This window comes from Felis catus, chromosome C1, assembly GCF_018350175.1.
Source record: "Felis catus isolate Fca126 chromosome C1, F.catus_Fca126_mat1.0, whole genome shotgun sequence".
In the NCBI taxonomy this organism is placed as follows: Eukaryota; Metazoa; Chordata; class Mammalia; order Carnivora; family Felidae; genus Felis; species Felis catus.
Genome location: NC_058375.1, coordinates 21546424 through 21565005, shown reverse-complemented (window position 1 = coordinate 21565005; position 18582 = coordinate 21546424). Strand labels below are relative to the sequence as shown.

Genomic DNA, 18582 nt, shown 5'->3' with positions numbered 1-18582 from the left:
GTTTGCTCAGAAAGGCTAACCGGAGTGTCTCAGTCAAAAGCAGTGTGAACCTAGCATTTCTGTGGCATAAAAGTTCCATTTTGTTCCTGGACCAAGGGAATATTTGCTTTTTGCTCAGTTAGCAAAGGCTTTACAGTGCTATCGATGTTCTATGGAGTAGGGATCCTATGTAACAACTGGCACAAGGGGTTGGGCTCCACAGAGGAGGACCTTAACAAAGAAAGAAAGGAGTTCTAAGCAGGGACCCTGACACCGGCAACATCTCAAACAGGGCCATTAACAAAGTGATAAGTCAGAGGCACCTGGTTGGCTCAGTCAATAGAGTGTGCAACTACATCTTCAGGTCATGAGTTTGAGCCCCATATTGGGCATAGAGATTACACAGATACATAGAAATGTTAGTGTGATAAGTCAGTACTTCCTGTGACTGACAGATGATCTGGGTTCTAAAATCCTTCATTAAGTGAACTTTCCCTCCCACCAGTACTTCCTCCCTGGAACTCTGGAGAGACGGCACAGGAGACTTGCTGCCTAGCACAGATCACAAAATCTTATCAGCTACCACTGCCCCAGATCTCTGCAATCCTAGCCAAGCTGCATCCTGATCAAGACTCAGTCCTACAACTGAAAATTTTAACTTCGGTAGTAACTAAACATGTCTTCAAATAAAACACCATTATTATAAAATGATTCATTGAAGGGCTCCTTTTAGGTATTAAGTTCTGTAGGACACTTAAAGACTCTGTTTAATAAATTTCATGAGTTACAATGCTTCCAATGTATCTATTGTTTAGAGTAGAATGTAAATATGTTTCTTCATTGTAAAATGAAGTAAATAATGTTATCTACCACATAGGATTGTTGTGAGGACCAAATGGGTTAACAAATGTAAAGTGCTTAGAACAATGCTTGGTACATAGTTCCCCTTCAATGAGTATTGGCTATTTAGTATTCATGCATCAAATATCTATTCAGCTTCTACCACATGCCAGGCACTGTTCCAGGGACTGTAGAAACAGCAGTGAGTAAGAGACCGGAAAGATCCCCTGCTCTCACGGAGCTTCCATTCTAGTTTGGGGAGGGGGAAAAAAAAAAAAAAAAAGTATGTCAGATAAGTAAAATGGAGGAAAATAAAATAGGGTAAAGAAAACTAGAAAGCATAGTGCAGGGGAAGTTGCCATTTTTTAATAGGGTAGGTGGTCAAGGAAGTCCTCTCTGATAAGGTAACATGTGACCAGAGACTTGAAGGAAGTGAGGAAATAAGCTTTGCAATTATCTGGGGGAAGAGTGTCCTAAGAGATTACTGAATCAAAAAAACAGGCTACCAAATAAGAAAGTCTAGGTCCATAATAGGAACAGGGTCACATGGTGAAGAAACCATGCCCCACCAGAGACAGGAATCAGTTCCAGTCAAGTGTTGCTGTGAGGAAATATGGACCCAGTGTTGTCAGTTCTTCTGGGTTTTTTTTTTTTATTATATTTTTTGTTTTTGTTTTTTAAAGAGGTGTATCTTGAATTTTGAATTTTACATGTGAACTGGCCTAATGTTTGAAAGACTATGTAGGCATAAATGCATATATATGTTCATCAAAATTCATGTACAAGAATGTTCAGAGGCATTATCTATAATACCCCCAAACTGGAAACTACCCAAGCACCCATCATTAGAATGGATCAGCTATGGCACAGTTAGTTTCTACAGAGCAATGAGAAGGAACCAATTACAACTTCACACAACATCAAGGGTGAATCTTACAACATCATGCTGAGTGAGAAAACACCAGTCACAAAACAATTCAAAAACAGGTAAAACTGAGCTATGGTGTTGAGAGCTAGATGTTGGTTATCCTGGCTGGGTAAGATGCTGGTAACTTTTTTTTTTTTTTCCTTCTTGATTTAGTAGCTGATTTCATGGGTGTGTGTAGTTTAACCTTTTCAAATTGTACAGTCATTTGTGCACTTTCCTATATGCATTTATATTTCACAAAAAGTTAAAACAAAAATGTGGACCAAACAAAGTCTCAGGCTGAATCAGGGCTCTGGGCTTCCAGTCTGCTCTATAATACATAGATTTCTTTAAAGAAAACAGCAGAGAAATTTTTAAAAAACAAACTTATACTTCAAAATGCAAGTAACCCTCTCTGTATGCTTTCTTTAGAAGCTCCTACAAAGCCCGTTAAGGAATTTGTCTTTCCTCTGGGTCATTACCCAGCTTCATGTTTATCCTTAGATGTGATTCAATACTATTGTTCATTTTTGTTCTCAAAACTAGAAAAATAAATCCATATATACCATATTATAAGCCATAACTATCAGTAAAGAATACAGAATTGGAAACCACAGATGCAAGGGGAGAACCCAGAGGCAATTTCAAAGCAGGTTGTAGTCTACTTTTAGGCTGAGAGGCTCGTAAAACATAACAGAAATTTTAAGTAGTTGTGAAGAGGCAGTAGGAATCATACTTGGCTGAAATAATCTATCCAGGAAACAGGCATGTCTTAGCCTGGACCATGAGCCATAGATACAGAATCAATTGGGTATAAAAGATAGGTTTTAGGGGCACCTGGCTGGCTGAGTGGGTGGAGCATGCGACTCCTGATGTTGAGGTTGTGGGTTCAAGACCCATGTTGGGTATAGAGATTACTAAGAAATAAAACCTTTTAAAAAAATAAACACAGGTTTTAGAATCTATGTGTTCTGGAGAACTTACCTATAGTCACTGCATAAGAACATCCCAAAGGTGCTTCAATTCAGGTGGCTGATTGAGTCAGGGAAGCTGTTTTAAGTAGAGAAGACCCAGACTATGAATTGTATATACTGAGGTTTGGCTCTTGGAGGCACCTTGACAAAAACGATGGTCTCAAGTTGAATTACTGACATGGCAGAATTTAGGAACTAAATCACCTTTGGCTCCCAAAAGCAAAGGCCAGGGAAGTAGTAGTATGGGAATGGAAGTTAGAGGAAAACAGAACCTTCTAGAGGAAGTTAAATTGTATACATCAGGACTAAGAATGTTGTTCCAGGATTGGGAGGGAATCCTAGAAAGGTCTCAGTTAGGGCTGCCGAAGAGAAATTCCAGGGGCAAAGAGTCCAAATCTGGCAGAATTGATTGTCTCAGGTAACAACCTTGGTTGTTATTGTAATACATTACAAACTAGGTGAGACTTTCCCCAAGAGGTATCCTAGGGGTGAGGGAATTCGTAATCAACTATACTAGGGAAATGGTCTGAAAATGCAGGCTAGCCTAGCATCCGACTTTCTTCTCAGAGAGGACTATTTCCTCAGGAGTATTGCCCAAAGTGAATCACAACCTCATGCCTATTTTCAGAATTCAGCCTTTTCTTTATCCTTTCCACCTCCTTAATAGTGCTAAAACCTGGACCAGTTATAATTCAGTGAACTGGTAATTCTGTATCTCATGCTTGATTATACTATCTTTATAATCAGATGTTACCAATACTAGTATTTCCCACCACACAGACTTACCATAGGGCCTTTCATGAAACGGGATAAAATGCCACCACCACGGTGGCAGACCACCTGAACTGAGTATCAATTTCCAAGATAATTGTATTAACATTAGTCTTCCTTCCCTAATGTGGACAGAAGCGTGCAAGAAACTTCATGTGAAGTGGCTTTGAATCTTGATTATTCAAGTATATTGTCCATTTTTTTACTTCAGAATAACTGGGAGTTGTTTTGTTTTGGGGGTGGGAATAGGGAAGGAGCCTAGCAATTGAAAGGAGAAGAATGAGGGAGGGACTTAACTAAGGTATGACCGTTGTACAGTTGACTCCAAGGCCTTTGTGGAAACCACATGGCAGGAAGGTTTGGGACATTCACTTTCTACCAGCTAACCTCCAGTCCGGCACTGGATTCCTCTGATGGAAATTCTGAGAAGCTGACGCGTGACTCGGCTTTTCCCAGTGGGATGCTCTCAGGAGACAGCCCATGCTGCTGATTCTGCCTAGCTCTGGAGGCAGAGGCAGCAAAAGACTAAGGATTTTTTCCCCCTCTTGTATAAATAAGACCAACTACTTGAAATAGAGTACAAAAAAAGAAAAAAAAACACCTAGCCAAAAATGGTCTCTGCTAAATTAGTTTAGGTATACACCTTCTCCAGGAAGTACTCCCATATTTGCTGACCCCTATCCCTAAGCTGGGTCAGGTCCCTGATCCTTTCTTCTCAGCTCCCAGCCAGTAGCTCTATCGCTGCACTTACCCCAATATGATGATGTTTCAGTATCTCACTAGAAAAGGCTTAACTTTGTTGTGCCTCTCGTAGTCTGTCAAACCTATGGGCTAATTTGCAGAACAATGTTTTTCAGTGCATGGAATAAAATACATAGGATTACAAAAGAAACCAATTAAATTGAAATATAGTTCTTAACTCCAGACAACCTCCGAAGTATGAAGTCCTTGAGTACAGGAACTCTGTCTTCATCTCTGTACTGCCAGTGCCTAGCACAAAGCCTGGCACGTAGATGGTACTTATAAATGTTTATTTAATGAATGAACAGAAATATAGATGGCTACTGCCAAGTCAGCCTGAGGAATGATTCATTGCAACTGCTTGTGCACATACCAATGGCTTGCATATTTCTCACGCTGTCTGAGATCATTTAGACCAGGGCTCTGAGGAAACCCCCACACAACAGGTGCCACAGCAGCTAGCAATAATGACAGGCTATTGGAAGACCAGGAAAACAACAAAGCTTGTGTATTTCCACCAGCCGGAATATTCAGATAGTGCAAGTAAACAGGCTCTGTCTTTAGGAGGAAAAGATCTCTTGACTTTGGAAGCATGATGCTCACACTGCTTTAAAACACTACCAACAACAGCTGACAGAAGAAAGAAAGGAACCTGAGCTAGTGTGTGGGTGTTCTCCAGGGCTCCCCCTCTGTCCTAATCGGACCTTGCATCTCTGGGAAAGAGAAAAGTGTCCCTAAAAAACGATAGGGGTGACATGTGCCTTCCTAGGGTCAAGTAGCAGTTTTAGGCTTAAACTGAAATTTTGGTTTTGTTTATGTACCATCAGAAAACCTAAAGAAGCAATAATAAAAGCCACTTCCCTCGCTAAAGGGCCAAAGGTTTGTTCTAAGCTGATTGCTACATCTATTGAACATTTTGAAGAGAAAAGTAAAACCCCAGACAATTTTAAAGCTGAAAGCCACAATTATATGGGGTTAAGAAATCTCACCCTTAAGGCTTTTAAGATTGCCCTCCCAAGTTAGAGGGCTTCTTTAGCTATTAAAGCCATCTGAAAGACGGCAGAATGCAGTCTTCACTTGCTTGACAACAAGGTTTCCAACATCTGTTGGAAGAAACATGGCTTCAAGTGGGTGCCCTCTTAAAAAAAAAAAAAAGGAAACTATAAGCCAAAGTTTTGCTTTTAATTAAAAAAACAAAAAAAACAAAAAAACCTCCCACTCCTAAGGTGTGTGCTTTCTTTTTGACCTGTTTTTCCTTTAAATTGTCTGCAGTTTCCCTATATTTTATCTAGTGCAGTAAACAATGCAATCAAAGAAATAAAAACCAGGGTCCACTCTTGCCCCAAACACTGAAAATGGTCAAAGAGCAGGAATCACAGCACAGAAAATGGCCCAGCTCTAAACATACAAACAACATAAAAAAAAAAATAATAACAACACCCCCCAAAGATATTATTATTGACATTCCTGGTACATTTCCTATAATATAATGTTGCAGACAATGCTTCTTTCCCAGGGAGTCCAGCTCGCTCAGGAGGAGACATCTACTTGTTGCCTCAGGATAGGCTGGGGCTGTTGAGTCTTCTCTGCCAAGCCTAAGGTGTTTTTTTGTTGTTGTTGTTTTTTGTTTTGTTTTTTTTTTTTTTAAGAGCTCAATATCTCACAGAAACATCTGTGGTATCAATGAATCTAAAAGAGGATGAAGGCAGGCAGACACCTGTCACTGTTCTCCAAATCAGCCAAAAAGCTGAAGAGCGTGGGATCCAGGAGACAGATGCCATTAACAGTTGAGGGATGGAAGGGAGAACAAGAGGAAGCACCAAATGAGTGGCTGCTTTTGGTTCCAAAGCCAAAAAAGGGCCCCACCAAAAAGGGCAGCTGGTCTGGATGAGGAACTACCCTGCACCCGGAGTCATGCAATAAAAACTATGGCCTTGGAGCCCCACCTCCATGACAGCCACAGTCCAGGAACCAGAGAAATTTACACCACATCACATAGTTTGCAAATGAATGGATTGATCCTAGTTTAGGGGGGTTAAGTGCTTTGACAAAATTGGGGAAGGAGGGGAACGTGAGCTTGAAACCCAGATTTCTATTTCTGCAAAGTCACAGGCCCCAGGCCCCTGATGCCACTTGCTCCACGGAGATGTACCCTTCCACTTATTACTGGCCTCTCCTCAAAATGGCACCCATGGTAGTAACCCCTTAGAGATATCAAAAGGCATCAGTTGCACTTCTGGAAGTAAGATAATTTCCTTGCCCCATCCTGACCAAAGCACTTCCCTTTTCAAGCTGCTGCTGGTATGCCACCTTCCCCTCCCAGCACAGTTCAACTTGCTTTTGTTTCAGAGTTTTGCACTAGCCTCTGAGGGCCCTTTCCAGGATACAAAATAAAGTATCCTCTGCATCCATGTGCAGGTGGGTTGCCTTCCAGTGTCAGATCTGCGTCCCAGAGTTTGGCCAATGCATCTTTACAAAAATAAAACCGCACGTGTACACAGACAGACTAGCCTGGAAAGGGCTTTCCGGACAGGGTTTCTGGTTGTCTTGATGCCTCCCCTAAAAGAACTAACTTTCTTTGCGTAAAAGGATTTAGACATTGAGTGACCTACTCTCAACTTCCGGAAGGACAGCTTGTTTTTGTCCGTTTTTCAATGAGGGGGAGGGAGGGACCCAACATTTTCAGTTAGAACAATGAGATTTTGTTTTAAAAAAAGGATCCTATGTGGAAATGAGTGGGACAATGATAAAAATAAACAAATAATTAAAATTCCAAACCAAAGCATATCTCCGGGCCCTGAGATCCCCAGTTAATCCTCTAAGACCACAATCTCCACATTGTGGACTTGATGCTGGTGGTCTTCCATCTCAGCCACAACTTTCTCCTCAGTCCTCAGCTCTGTCTCCAAAATAACTGCTTTGCCCTCAGTATCCTCAGCCTCTGGGTCTGGGGCTGGGTCAATCTCAATGATGGTCTGCCCATCTTCCGAGGTGCTTTCAACAGCCTGGATTGCCGAGGTCAAGCCGGACTCCATGGCCACCAGCTCCACGGGGCTCACCATGGTGGTCATGTTGCCCAGGGTACTCCCATCCTGCATGGCAGTGGAGCTTAGCAGTGCTAAGCTAGATGAAGGATGGATGGTCACTGTGTCTGGTGAGCTGCTCTTGGCAGAGGAGACCACTGTGGCATAGCGGAAGAGCTGAGGGCCAGAAGGCAGTGTGTGAACAGTCACAGGACTGGAGCCCTGGCTGAGGGTGGCCACTGGAATATTGCCCATGGAAAATGACTGGCCCACTGGGGTGATGGTGATGGGTGAGATGACTGTGAACTGAGGCTGCTGGACCGGAGGAGAAGGGCTCAGGACTGTGGTAGAAGCTGGCCGCTGGAGCCGGGGCCTTTTTGGAGGCTTAGGAGTGCTCACAGGCATCAGTACCACATTTTGAACGGTCTGGGATTTCAGCCTGTGATCCTGAGCTTGCTTCTTCTGCTCTTCCAACTGGCGTTCCAACTCTGTGGAAAAAAAGACAGACTTTGTATGGAGAGAAGTATAGTCTTGGAGAGAGTAAACGGAGTCAGGAAACCTGAGGTCTTGTTCTGGCTTTGCCACTGTGTAGCTTCATTGTCCTCAAAAGAAGAAACCAAACTGGATGATTTAAAAAATCCTTGCAGCCATTGCATTTCATTGCTTGATTATAGGCAGGGCAACGATTCAGAATCTTTCTCGGGCTGTGATCCTACTATAGCTCAACCCTAGAAGCACCCGTGGCATTTTGTCACCTGTCACCAAAAGGCAAAACAAGCCTCCAGTTGATTTTACAGCTTATAGATACCCACCTTGGGTCTACAGGTGAAAATAAGGAGTATCTGCACAATCCCTTTGAAACTAACATGGGCCTACAGAGGAGCTACAATGGCTGCTCCCCCCCTACCCAAAAAACAAAACAAAACAAAACACAAAACAAAACAAAACAAAACAATGATTCCTAAACTGTTTTACAAGACAGGATCATCTTTCTGGTAATCTTAGTCTACCAATGGTCTTAGTCTACCATTAGCACCCAGAGAAGTATACAGAAAGTTACAGAAGTCTCTAGGAATTACAGAACTAAAAGAGGTCTTAGAGTTTATTTTTTTAATGTTTATTTGAGAGAGAGAGAGAGAGAGAAAGCGGGCGATGGGGCACAGAGAGAGACAGGGACAGAGGATCAGAAATGGGCTCTGTGCTGACAGCAGTGAGTCCAATACAGGGCTTGAACTCATGAGCCATGAAATCATGACCTGAGCTTAAGTTGGACACTTAATCAACTGAGCCAACCAGGCACCCCTCTAACACATTAATTTTAACAGGGATCCATAGGGGTAAAGTGACTTAAGGTCTCAGAACTTGGGCCGAGGCAAAAGTCTTCCGATGACCAACCACAGAAGTGGTGGGTGTGCTTTCTCACCACAATATGTCTATCACTATCCCTCTCCCAATGTACAATCCAACCTGGTGACCACTGGTGAGTCTGGTTCTATACCAGAACTTCCTCTATTGCTTAGTACCTGAGAAGCATTCAACAAATAATCAGTTACAACTGTAGGGCACTTTGTTCCCTTTGGAACACCAAGAGCAAGTTAATTCCTTGCTTGGAATAAAAGGAGTAAGTAGGAATCAAGAACATTCAAAAAATTTTAAATACTGCCTTATAAGTTACAAAATACTGCATTTTTTCCATTGTCAGTAGTAAGCAAAGAAATGTGAACCTCAAGAAGATAACAACTACATCTATAATTTTTTAAAAAGGTAAATCAGAGAATATTTTAAGTAACAGCATCCAATGTTTGTGTGCTCAAAATGGTGACATAAGTTGGTATAATCTTGGAAATTTGGCAACAAATAAATAAAAATTCTCTTATTTATTTTTGAGAGAGAGAGACACAGGGCACGAGTGGGGGAGGGGCAGAGACAGAGGGAAACACAGACTACGAAGCAGGCTCCAGGCTCTGAGCTGTCAGCACAGAGCCGGACTCGGGGCTCAAACTCACAGGCCGTGAGATCATGACCTGAGCCCAAGTTGGACACTTAGCTGACTGACCCACCCAGGTGCCCGATTTTTTTTTTAACTTTTTTTTTAATGTTTATTTATTTTTGAGAGAGAGAGAGAGAGAGAGAGAGAGAGAGAGAGAGACAGTTAATACCATTTAACCTGAAGCTTAGTCCTGGGAAGTAGTTTTAAAAAAATTTTTTTAAATTTTTTTAATGTTTATTTATTTTTGAGAGAGAGAGAGACAGAGTGTGAGCAGGGGGAGGGGCAGAGAGACAGGGAGACACAGAATATGAAGCAGGCTCCAGGCTCTGAACTGTCAGCACAGAGCCCGACATGGGGCTCAAACCCAAGAACCGTGAGATCATGACCTGAGCCGAAGTCGGATGCTCAACCAACTGAGCCACCCAGGTGCCCCTAAAAAAAATTTTTTTATGTTTATTCACTTTTGAGAGGTGGGGGAGGGGCAGAGAGAAAGGGAGACACAGAATCCAAAGCAGGTTCCAGGCTCCAGGCTGCCAGCACAGAGCTGGAACCCATGAACCATGAGATCATGACCTGAGTCAAAGTCAGTCGCTTAACCAAGCCACACAGGCGCCCCAATCCTGGGAAGTAGTTTAAAAGAGCATAAAAAAGAGGTACCTGGGTGGCTCAGTCCATTAAGTGTCCAAATCTTGATTTCGGATTAGGTGATGATCTCATGGTTCATGGGTTCAAGCCCCACATCTAGCTCTACACTAAGCCTGTGGAGCCTGCTTGGGATTCTCTCTCTCCACCCCTCCTTTGCTGCCCCTTCCCTACGCATGCGCACGCACACGCTCGTTCTCTCTCTCCCTCTCTCAAAATAAATGAACTTTAAAATATTTAACGTATATTTTATAATACAAAAATAAATTTAAGACAACATAAATTGTTCTTCTCTTGCTGAATAATCTTTTGCCTTTTGGCTTCATGACTGTAATATATCTTACATCATTCAAAGGGTGATTGATAATCCATACCTCTGACTTGTTTTATATTTTTCCCCTGCCTTACCTCCCCAAAACCTTTTCTTAATTCTCTCCAGGTATAAGTGACAGCTCCCTTTCTTCTTCTACCATACCCACTATATGCCTCAGTTACTACTGATAATTCCTTGAATTACTTAAAGACCATGTGGAGAGTGGGGCTGTCTCAGTCAACATGATATTTCTAAAACCTAGTCTGGCACTAGCACAAATTAATTACTTGATAAAAAGAGTTAAATTATTTATGTGTTCATAAGTTCTGATTACTGCAAATAATGGAGAAGGTGCTAAATTTATTTTTATCAAAAGATGCAGTATCAATAATGTAACAAAGACAAAGGCCAATTTGTTTCTTCTGCCACTAATGTTATTGGATTAATGGAGCAATTGAGCAGACATCTTAATCCTCCAAAAGATACAGAAGGAGGAAGAAAGAAAAGAAGCCAGTCCCAACAGAAGTCCAAAAAGAAATGGCAAGACTCAAGGATATTAGTATAATATCATCTAAGAAGAGACAGAAGTTATACACACCTGTCAGAGTGTAGAGAAACTGCTCTTCTCCCTGCTCTACTTGGTTCCTCCTGTTGTCCAAAACCTTCTTTACTGTGTCCATCAGGCCAAATGTATGTGCTACATTGTTGAGAACAGCAGCATCTATTTAAAACAAAGACATGCCTGTCAAGTTAAAACACAAGTGTTCCCCCAGCTTTCTGTTGTTCTGCTTATAAATATGAAACAACCCAGAAATGATGGGACTATTCTAATTGCATTTCTAAAAAAAATTAGCCAAGATTTATCACATGTATAATTAACTTTGATTTAATTGTTACAAATTTATACATATTTCCATATAAATAAATACAAAAATAAGAAAAAAATCCTGTATCTGGCTGTAAGTTATGACTTTTGGTTTAGAAAACACGGTGACTGTGCTAGATAGAACTAAGTTTGAATCTTGGGTTTACAATTTCTTCCTATCTGTATGAACTTGGATAAGTCATTTCAGTCCTTAGTTTTCTCATCAGAAACAAAGGGGATTAATAATACTTACTTGGCAAGACAGATACGAAGATTAGAAATATCATATTTTAAGTGTGGAATGGGAACTAGTATGCAAGGTTATTCATAGTATTATCTCTGTTCCTTTTTATACAAAACTTCTTGAAAGAGTTGTCACTAGTTGTGGTCATTACTTCCTTAACTCAGATCACTTCTCCACCTACAACTCTTTTCCACAGTCATCTCATCCAGTTCCATGCTTTTAAATAACACATGCATGCTGAGAACTCCCACATGCAGGTCTCCAGCCCTGACTTCTTTCCTGCATACCAGATTCATAATTCCATCTAGCTCAGTGACATCTCCATTTGAAGGCCTCATAAGCATTTAGCAAGTCAAAATTCATTTTTTTCTTTCTTTTTTTTAAATTTTTTTTTTCAACGTTTATTTATTTTTGAGACTGAGAGAGACAGAGCATGAACGGGGGAGGGGCAGAGAGAGAGGGAGACACAGAATCGGAAACAGGCTCCAGGCTCTGAGCCATCAGCCCAGAGCCCGACGCGGGGCTCGAACTCACGGACCTCGAGATCATGACCTGGCTGAAGTCGGACGCTTAACCGACTGGGCCACCCAGGCGCCCCTCTTTCTTTCTTTTTAAGTAAGTTCTATGCTTAACATGGGGCTTGAACTCATGACCCTGAGATCACAAGTCACATGCTCTAACTGAGCCAGCCAGATGTCTCAACTCAAAACTAATTTTGAGGGGCACCTGGGTGGCTCAGTTGGTTAAGTGTCCGACTCTTGATTTCAGTTCAGGACATCATCTCACAGTTCGTGGGATCAAGCCCTGCGTTGGGTACCACACTGACAGTGCAGAGCCTGCTTGGGATTCTTTCTCTCCCTCTCTCTCTGCCCATCTCTCTGTCTCTCTCAAAATAAATAAACTTAAGTTTTAAAAACAAACAAACAAATTTTGAGGGACACCCGGCTGGCTCAGTTGGAAAAGAATGTAACTCCCAATCTTAGGGTCATGAGCTCAAGCCCCACAATGGGCATGGAGCCTAACTGAAAAAAAAAAAAAAAAAAAAGCAGGGGTGCCTGAGTGACTCAGTCGGTTAAGCATCTGACTTTGACTCAGGTCATAATCTCACAGTTCGTGAGTTCAAGCCCCGTATCAGGCTCTGTGCTGACAGCTCAGAGCCTGGAGCCTGCCACAGACTCTGTCCCCTTCTCTCTCTGTCCCTCCCCCACACTCACTTGCTCTCGCTCTCTCTCTCTCTCTCTCTCTCTCTCAAAATAAACATTTAAAAACAAAAACAAAACCTTGATGTCCTCTCCCACTGATCTTCATCTCAGGAAATGGTATCATCATTCATGGCTCAGGCCAAAAATGTATGAGTCCTCCTGGATTTCTTTCTTTCTCTTTTACCCTATATCCAATCTATCAGCAAGACCTGTCAGTTCCACATTCAAAATATATCCCCAATATGATTACTTCTTGCCAGATCTACCACTATTCACCCTAATCCATGCCACCATAATCTCTTGTCTGGATCAATTCCTTCAGAAGTCTCCCAAATGATTTCTTGCTCCATACAGTCTGTTCTCCATATAGCAACCAAAGTGATCTTTTAAAAATCTAAAATATATAAATATATAAAAAATTATAAAGAGGAGCACCTGGGTGGCTCAGGCAGTTAAGCATCTGTCTTCAGCTCAGGTCATGACCTCACAGTTTGTAGGTTCAAGCTCTGCATCAAGCTCTGGGCTGACAGCTCAAAGCCTGGAGCCTGCTTCAGATTCTGTGTCTCCCTCTTTTTGCCCCTCCCCCACTTGCACACACTCTCTCTCTCTCTCTCTCTCAAAAATAAACATTAAAAAAATTTATATTTGTAAATTGTATATTTGTAAATTTATATATGTAAATAAATAAATAAATCTGGTACACCTGGGTGGCTCAGTCAGTTAAGTGTGTGACTTTTTTTTTTTAACGTTTATTTATTTTTGAGAGAGAGAGAGACAGAGAGAGAAAGGCAGAGTGTGAACAGGGGAGGGGCACAAAGTGAGGGAGACACAGAACCCAAAGCAGGCTCCAGGCTCCGAGCTGTCAGCACAGAGCGCAACACGGGGCTTCAACCCACAAAGCGTGAAATCATGACCTGAGCCAAACTCGGATGCTTAACGAACTGAGCCACCAAGGTGCCCCAAGTGTGTGACTCTTGATCTTACTTCAGGTCTTGATCTCAAGGTTGTGAGTCAAGCCCCATGTTGGGCTCTGCACTGGGCATGAAGCCTACTTAAAAAATAAAAAATAGGGGCGCCTGGGTGGCTCAGTCGGTTGAGTGTCCAGCTTTTGATCTCAACTTAGGTTATCTCACAGTTTGTGGAATCCAGTCCTGGGTAGAGCTCTGTGCCGACATTGTGGAGCCTACTTGGGTCTCTCTCTCTTCCTCTCTCTGTCCCTCCCCTGCTCCCATTCTCTCTCCCTCTCTCTCAAAATAATTAAATAAACATTAAAAAATACTAATAAAAATTTAAGAATATAAATCTTATTACATCACTCTCCTGCTCAAAATCAGTATGATGGCTTAGCATCACCTTAAAATAAAACCAAAGTTCTAACAAAGCTTATCTAAACTTTGCTCCCTATTCCTCTCCAGCCTCATCACCTATCACTTTTGTATCTTATTCCACTGTGGTGGAATCAGAGCTTCTATAATGCTTTAAACGTATCAGGCCTATTGCAACTTTGAAGTCTTTGTTCCTTCTGCCTAGAATGTTCCTTCTCCCAGCTCATCACATGAGACCTTCCTTGACCACCCTATCTAAAAGAGTCATCCCTGCTTTCTATATTACTTGCTTTTTTTTTTTTACACTCCAAGCACATAAAGTTTTACTGTAAAGTTGAAGTGTATTTATATAATGTATGAATTATAAAGACACAATAAGATAATAATAAGACACAACTAACATCTTTAAGATCTCACTGACACACAAGGTTATGAGATATCATTATGACCCCCCTCTCTTTTAAGTAAACTCTACCCCCAATGTAGGGCTCAAACCCAAGACCCTGAGATTAAGAGTCACATGCTCCACTGACTGAGCCAGCCAGGTGCCCCATCATCATGACCCTTTTGTATCAGATGATTAGAACATCCTTTTACATTATGCACAGCAGCAAGAACCCTATGGGTATTCAGAAACAGCTATTAAGTGAACACAATAGTTCTGGAAACCTTAAACTAATAGAAGATGAGACTTGTCTAAAACCAGATAGATTTTTCCCAATTTTCAGACTGACTCACACTCTCCCTCTCTCTCTCTCTCCCCATATATATACATATATGTGTGTGTGTGTGTGTGTGTGTGTGTGTGTGTGTGTAATAGCATGCTTTCTGGCACCATTTATAAAGGCAAAAATTACCTATGGAAAAAGCATGACCAGACTTGAGTTCAAAACCTCATTATGAACTATGGACAAACAACCTTTATGAGCCTTAGTTTCTTAATCTGTAAAATTAGGATCATAATGCCTATATGCCAGTGTTTTCATGAGGCTAACAAGATCTGTCTACAGTTGTTAACATTTAATAAAATGATCACTACTGCTAGAATTGGTGTACTTACCTGTTACCTGGAAGGGAGCCTGAATGAGCCGCTGCTGAACTCCCCTGAGTAGCTCCTCTATTTCCTTCTGTATATTGCAGACAACCTCTTCCATCAGTCCTACATCAGCTATTCCTTTCCAGAACATCAAAGTGTCCTCTGACACAAGAGGGATAAGACAGAGGGTAAACAAGGGATGCTACATACACCTAGGCACATGTCTACAAGTTAAACTCGAAATTACTTCAATTTGAAATAATTTCTTGTTGGGCCATTTCTCAGAAAAGGGAAGAAGCTTTTAGGGTACCGGCTGCCTCCTTGAGTTGACACCCAGTTATTTGGCCTCTTTGGCAACATAGGGACTTGAGATAATTGTCTCAATTTGTCATGGCTCTGGCTATAGGGGGCAGGTATCTTCCTCTAATAAAGATATTACATTAAACAAATATTAAATATTATTTACTTAAATAATTTAAAATTGAATAGTATTTAATATCTTAAAAGTTAAACAATAAAGATATTAAATTAAAGATATACAGTTAAGCCTTGTACAAGTCGGTTTGAACTGTGAGCGTTCACTCATATACGGATTTTTTTTAATAATACAGTACAAGTGATGTAAATTTATTTTTCTTATGATTTTCTTAATAACATTTTCTTTTCTCTATCTTACTTTATTGTAAGACTATAGTATATAATATATATAACATATGCTAATTGACTATGTTTTCAGTAAGTTTTGTAAAGTTTTCAGGGGAGGGGTCAAAATTTACACACAGATTTTCAACTGCACAGGGGGTTGGTGCCCCTAACTGCCACATTGCTCAAAGGTCAACTATACTCCCTCTAGTACTATACTTGCAAAAATAAAATGAGACAGCTGAATAGGGGGGATTATAAGCTCCCTGAGGGCAGAGGCTATGCCTTTTCATCTATGTTGACAACAGTGTCAACTGAAAATAGGCAGCAATAAATACTGTTTAAGTGAATTAACGAATGGAGGATGATGTGAAACATCTCCTGGTCCCCTGTAAGTGAATCATCATCAATCATCATCCTCTATACCACCTGCTACCTAATTTTTTCTTCTAACATCTTGCTACTTGGTTTATCTAAGAAACGTTCCAAAGTTGGAGGCTGACAGGATGAAAAGCATTGGACTACAGAGTCAAACAGCTGAATTCAGCTCTGACACTACTGGTGGTGTGACAGGTCTTGGGCAAGCTGCTGAACCCTTCTGAATCTCAATTTCTTCCTATGTAAAATGTGACTGTGCAGGGCTGTTGTTGCATGCATTAAAATACAATGTTTGCAGCTATAATTAGTATTAATATGCATGAGAAAAACCAGCAAAAGTAATTAAGAGGCCTTCTGTGTCCATAATCATAATGGTGAGAAGGGGCACAAAACCCTGCAAGATATCTCAGCCTCGTAGTAAAGTACCTGAAATTTCCTCTGAGTCTTTCTTCACACCCTCCTCTGTAGCCATGGTGACAGCAGCAGTGAGAGCTGAGTTCCATTCCAGCCCTGCCTCTTCCATGCTCTCTTCCGAGATGGCAATCTGTGTGATGCTACCTAAAAGCAGTCCATTAGAGGTAAAGTCAGTGAATTTCATGAAGAAGTCATAGCTATCCTTTATCTCATATAGCTAAAAAAAAAAAAAACAAAAAAAACCCTGTTATTTTAACATTCTGGCCTTTTGCCTGTAGGTCCATATATTAAAAACTAGAATTGTAAGCAAGGATGAATATTGGATTTTTTTCTTTACTGTTTATTTATTTTTGAGAGAGAGGGAGAGAATGCATACACATGTGCAAGCAGGGGAGGGGCTGAGAGAGAGAAAGACAGAGTATCTGAAGCAGGCTCTGCGCTAAGAGCAGAGAGTCTGATGTGGGGCTCAAACTCATGAACCCGTGAGACCATGACCTGAGCCAAAGTCAGACACTTAAAACAACTGAGCCATCCAGGCGCCCCAAATGCTGAATTTTCTAAACAAAACCTGCCTTGCAAAAGAGAATGCTTTCTTCTTACTCTGAATAGAAAGTAAAAGATAACTTACAAAATCACAAAAGAGCAATTTGCTCCCTGAGCAGGTATATTTTTGAAAGACTGAAAGAGAGCACGATTGCCAGGCTGGCTCCCCCAGACTTAGTGAGGATAAGAAGAATCTAAAATGATTTCAGAGAAAAGTATGGTGCTTAGCCAAGAGCCCTACTACAAGCATGTTTGATACTAACCATCTAGAATATCAAAAATTGCTGTCGTTTATTTATCAGGCTATATAAGAGAAAGCAAGAGAAATGAGACCAAAACAAATCAGAGAAGAAGAGATCCATGAATACCAGATTCACAGATAAAAATAAATTTTGCTATTAATATTTATAATAACATTTTATTTTTTAATGTTTATTTTCGAGAGAGAGTGGGGGAGGGGAGAGAGACAGAGAGAGAGAGACAAAGAATTCGAAGTAGGCTCTGTGCTGACAGCAGAGAACCCAACATGGGGCTTGAACTCATGAACTGTGAGATCATGACCTGAGCCTAAGTCAGAGGCTGAGTTAACCAACTGAGCCACCCAGGTGCCCCTATTATTTATTTATTTATTTATTTATTTATTTATTTATTTAACATTTACTTATTTTTTTTTATTTTTTTTTTAATGTTTTTTATTTGTTTTTGAGACAGAGAGAGACAGAGCATGAACAGGGGAGGGGCAGAGAGAGAGAGGGAGACACAGAATCCGAAACAGGCTCCAGGCTCTGAGCTGTCAGCACAGAGCCTGATGCGGGGCTTGAACTACAGACCGTGAGATCATGACCTGAGCTGAAGTCGGACGCTTAACCGACTGAGCCACCCAGGCGCCCCTAACATTTACTTATTTTTGAGAGACAAAGAGAGACAGCATGAGCAGGGGAGGGGAGCAGGGGAGGGGCAAAGAGAGGGGGAGACACAGAATCTGAAGCAGGCTCCAGGCTCTGAGCTGTCACACAGAGCCTAGCGTGGGGCTCAAACTCACAAACCGTGAGATCATGACCTGAGCGGAAGCCGGACACTTAACCAACTGAGCCACCCAGGCGCCCCTTATTTTTTTATTTTTTATTTTTTTAAGCAATCTCTCCACCCAACATGGGGCTCAAACTCACAACCCCAAGATCAGGAGTTGCATGCTCTACCAACTAAGCCAGCCAGGCACCCCTCATATATTAGGATTTTAAACAAAGACAATTGAGAAAAATCAAACTGATCCAGGTAGATATATGGACAAGTATGGACTCCCCATGCTGGAGGATATCAATAATGAAGCAAAAAAGTAATATTGATATGGACAATCAAAACTAAAGGAATTTTTGCCAAATAAAAAGGAAGTAAATAATTTCATCGTTTTTACTTTCCAAGTGGAAGAATCACACGACCAAAAATTCAAACAGCTAGACATTTTATACTTTCCTAAAGGGAACTTAAGTTCCAAGAGATTTGGCTTCTACTCACCCAGTGGTTACTCACAGAATATTAGAGCTGACCACAAGAAACCTTGAGAGGTCATTTTTAAAAAATGTACTTCCCTTATATCCATTAGTGTCCTTGTGACTCTGTGAAACACGTATGTAAGTCTTCTGGAAGTAGCTGAGACAGTCTAAGAATCTTAGCTGTGCTAAGTCTTCAGATGGACTAACTGAATCCTTTTTTTTCCCCTAAATTTGTTTGTTTGTTTAAGTAATCTCTACAC

At 41.1% G+C, this 18582-nt stretch overlaps 1 protein-coding gene across 6 annotated transcripts in view; it reads right to left on the bottom strand.

Moving 5' to 3' along the window:
- Window positions 1-1163: 1163 nt before the first annotated feature.
- Window positions 1164-18582, bottom strand: part of GMEB1 (glucocorticoid modulatory element binding protein 1) — a 40793-nt gene continuing 23374 nt past the window's right edge. For all 6 annotated transcript variants that reach the window (XM_023258383.2, XM_019836500.3, XM_003989774.6 and 3 more), the window contains 4 exons: window positions 16299-16430; window positions 14877-15014; window positions 10779-10901; window positions 1164-7723 (listed from right to left, as the gene is read on the bottom strand). In XM_023258383.2, coding sequence (XP_023114151.1) covers window positions 7023-7723; window positions 10779-10901; window positions 14877-15014; window positions 16299-16430 — 1094 coding nt within the window. In that variant the 3' untranslated portion in view covers window positions 1164-7022. The remainder of the gene's footprint in view (window positions 7724-10778; window positions 10902-14876; window positions 15015-16298; window positions 16431-18582) is intronic.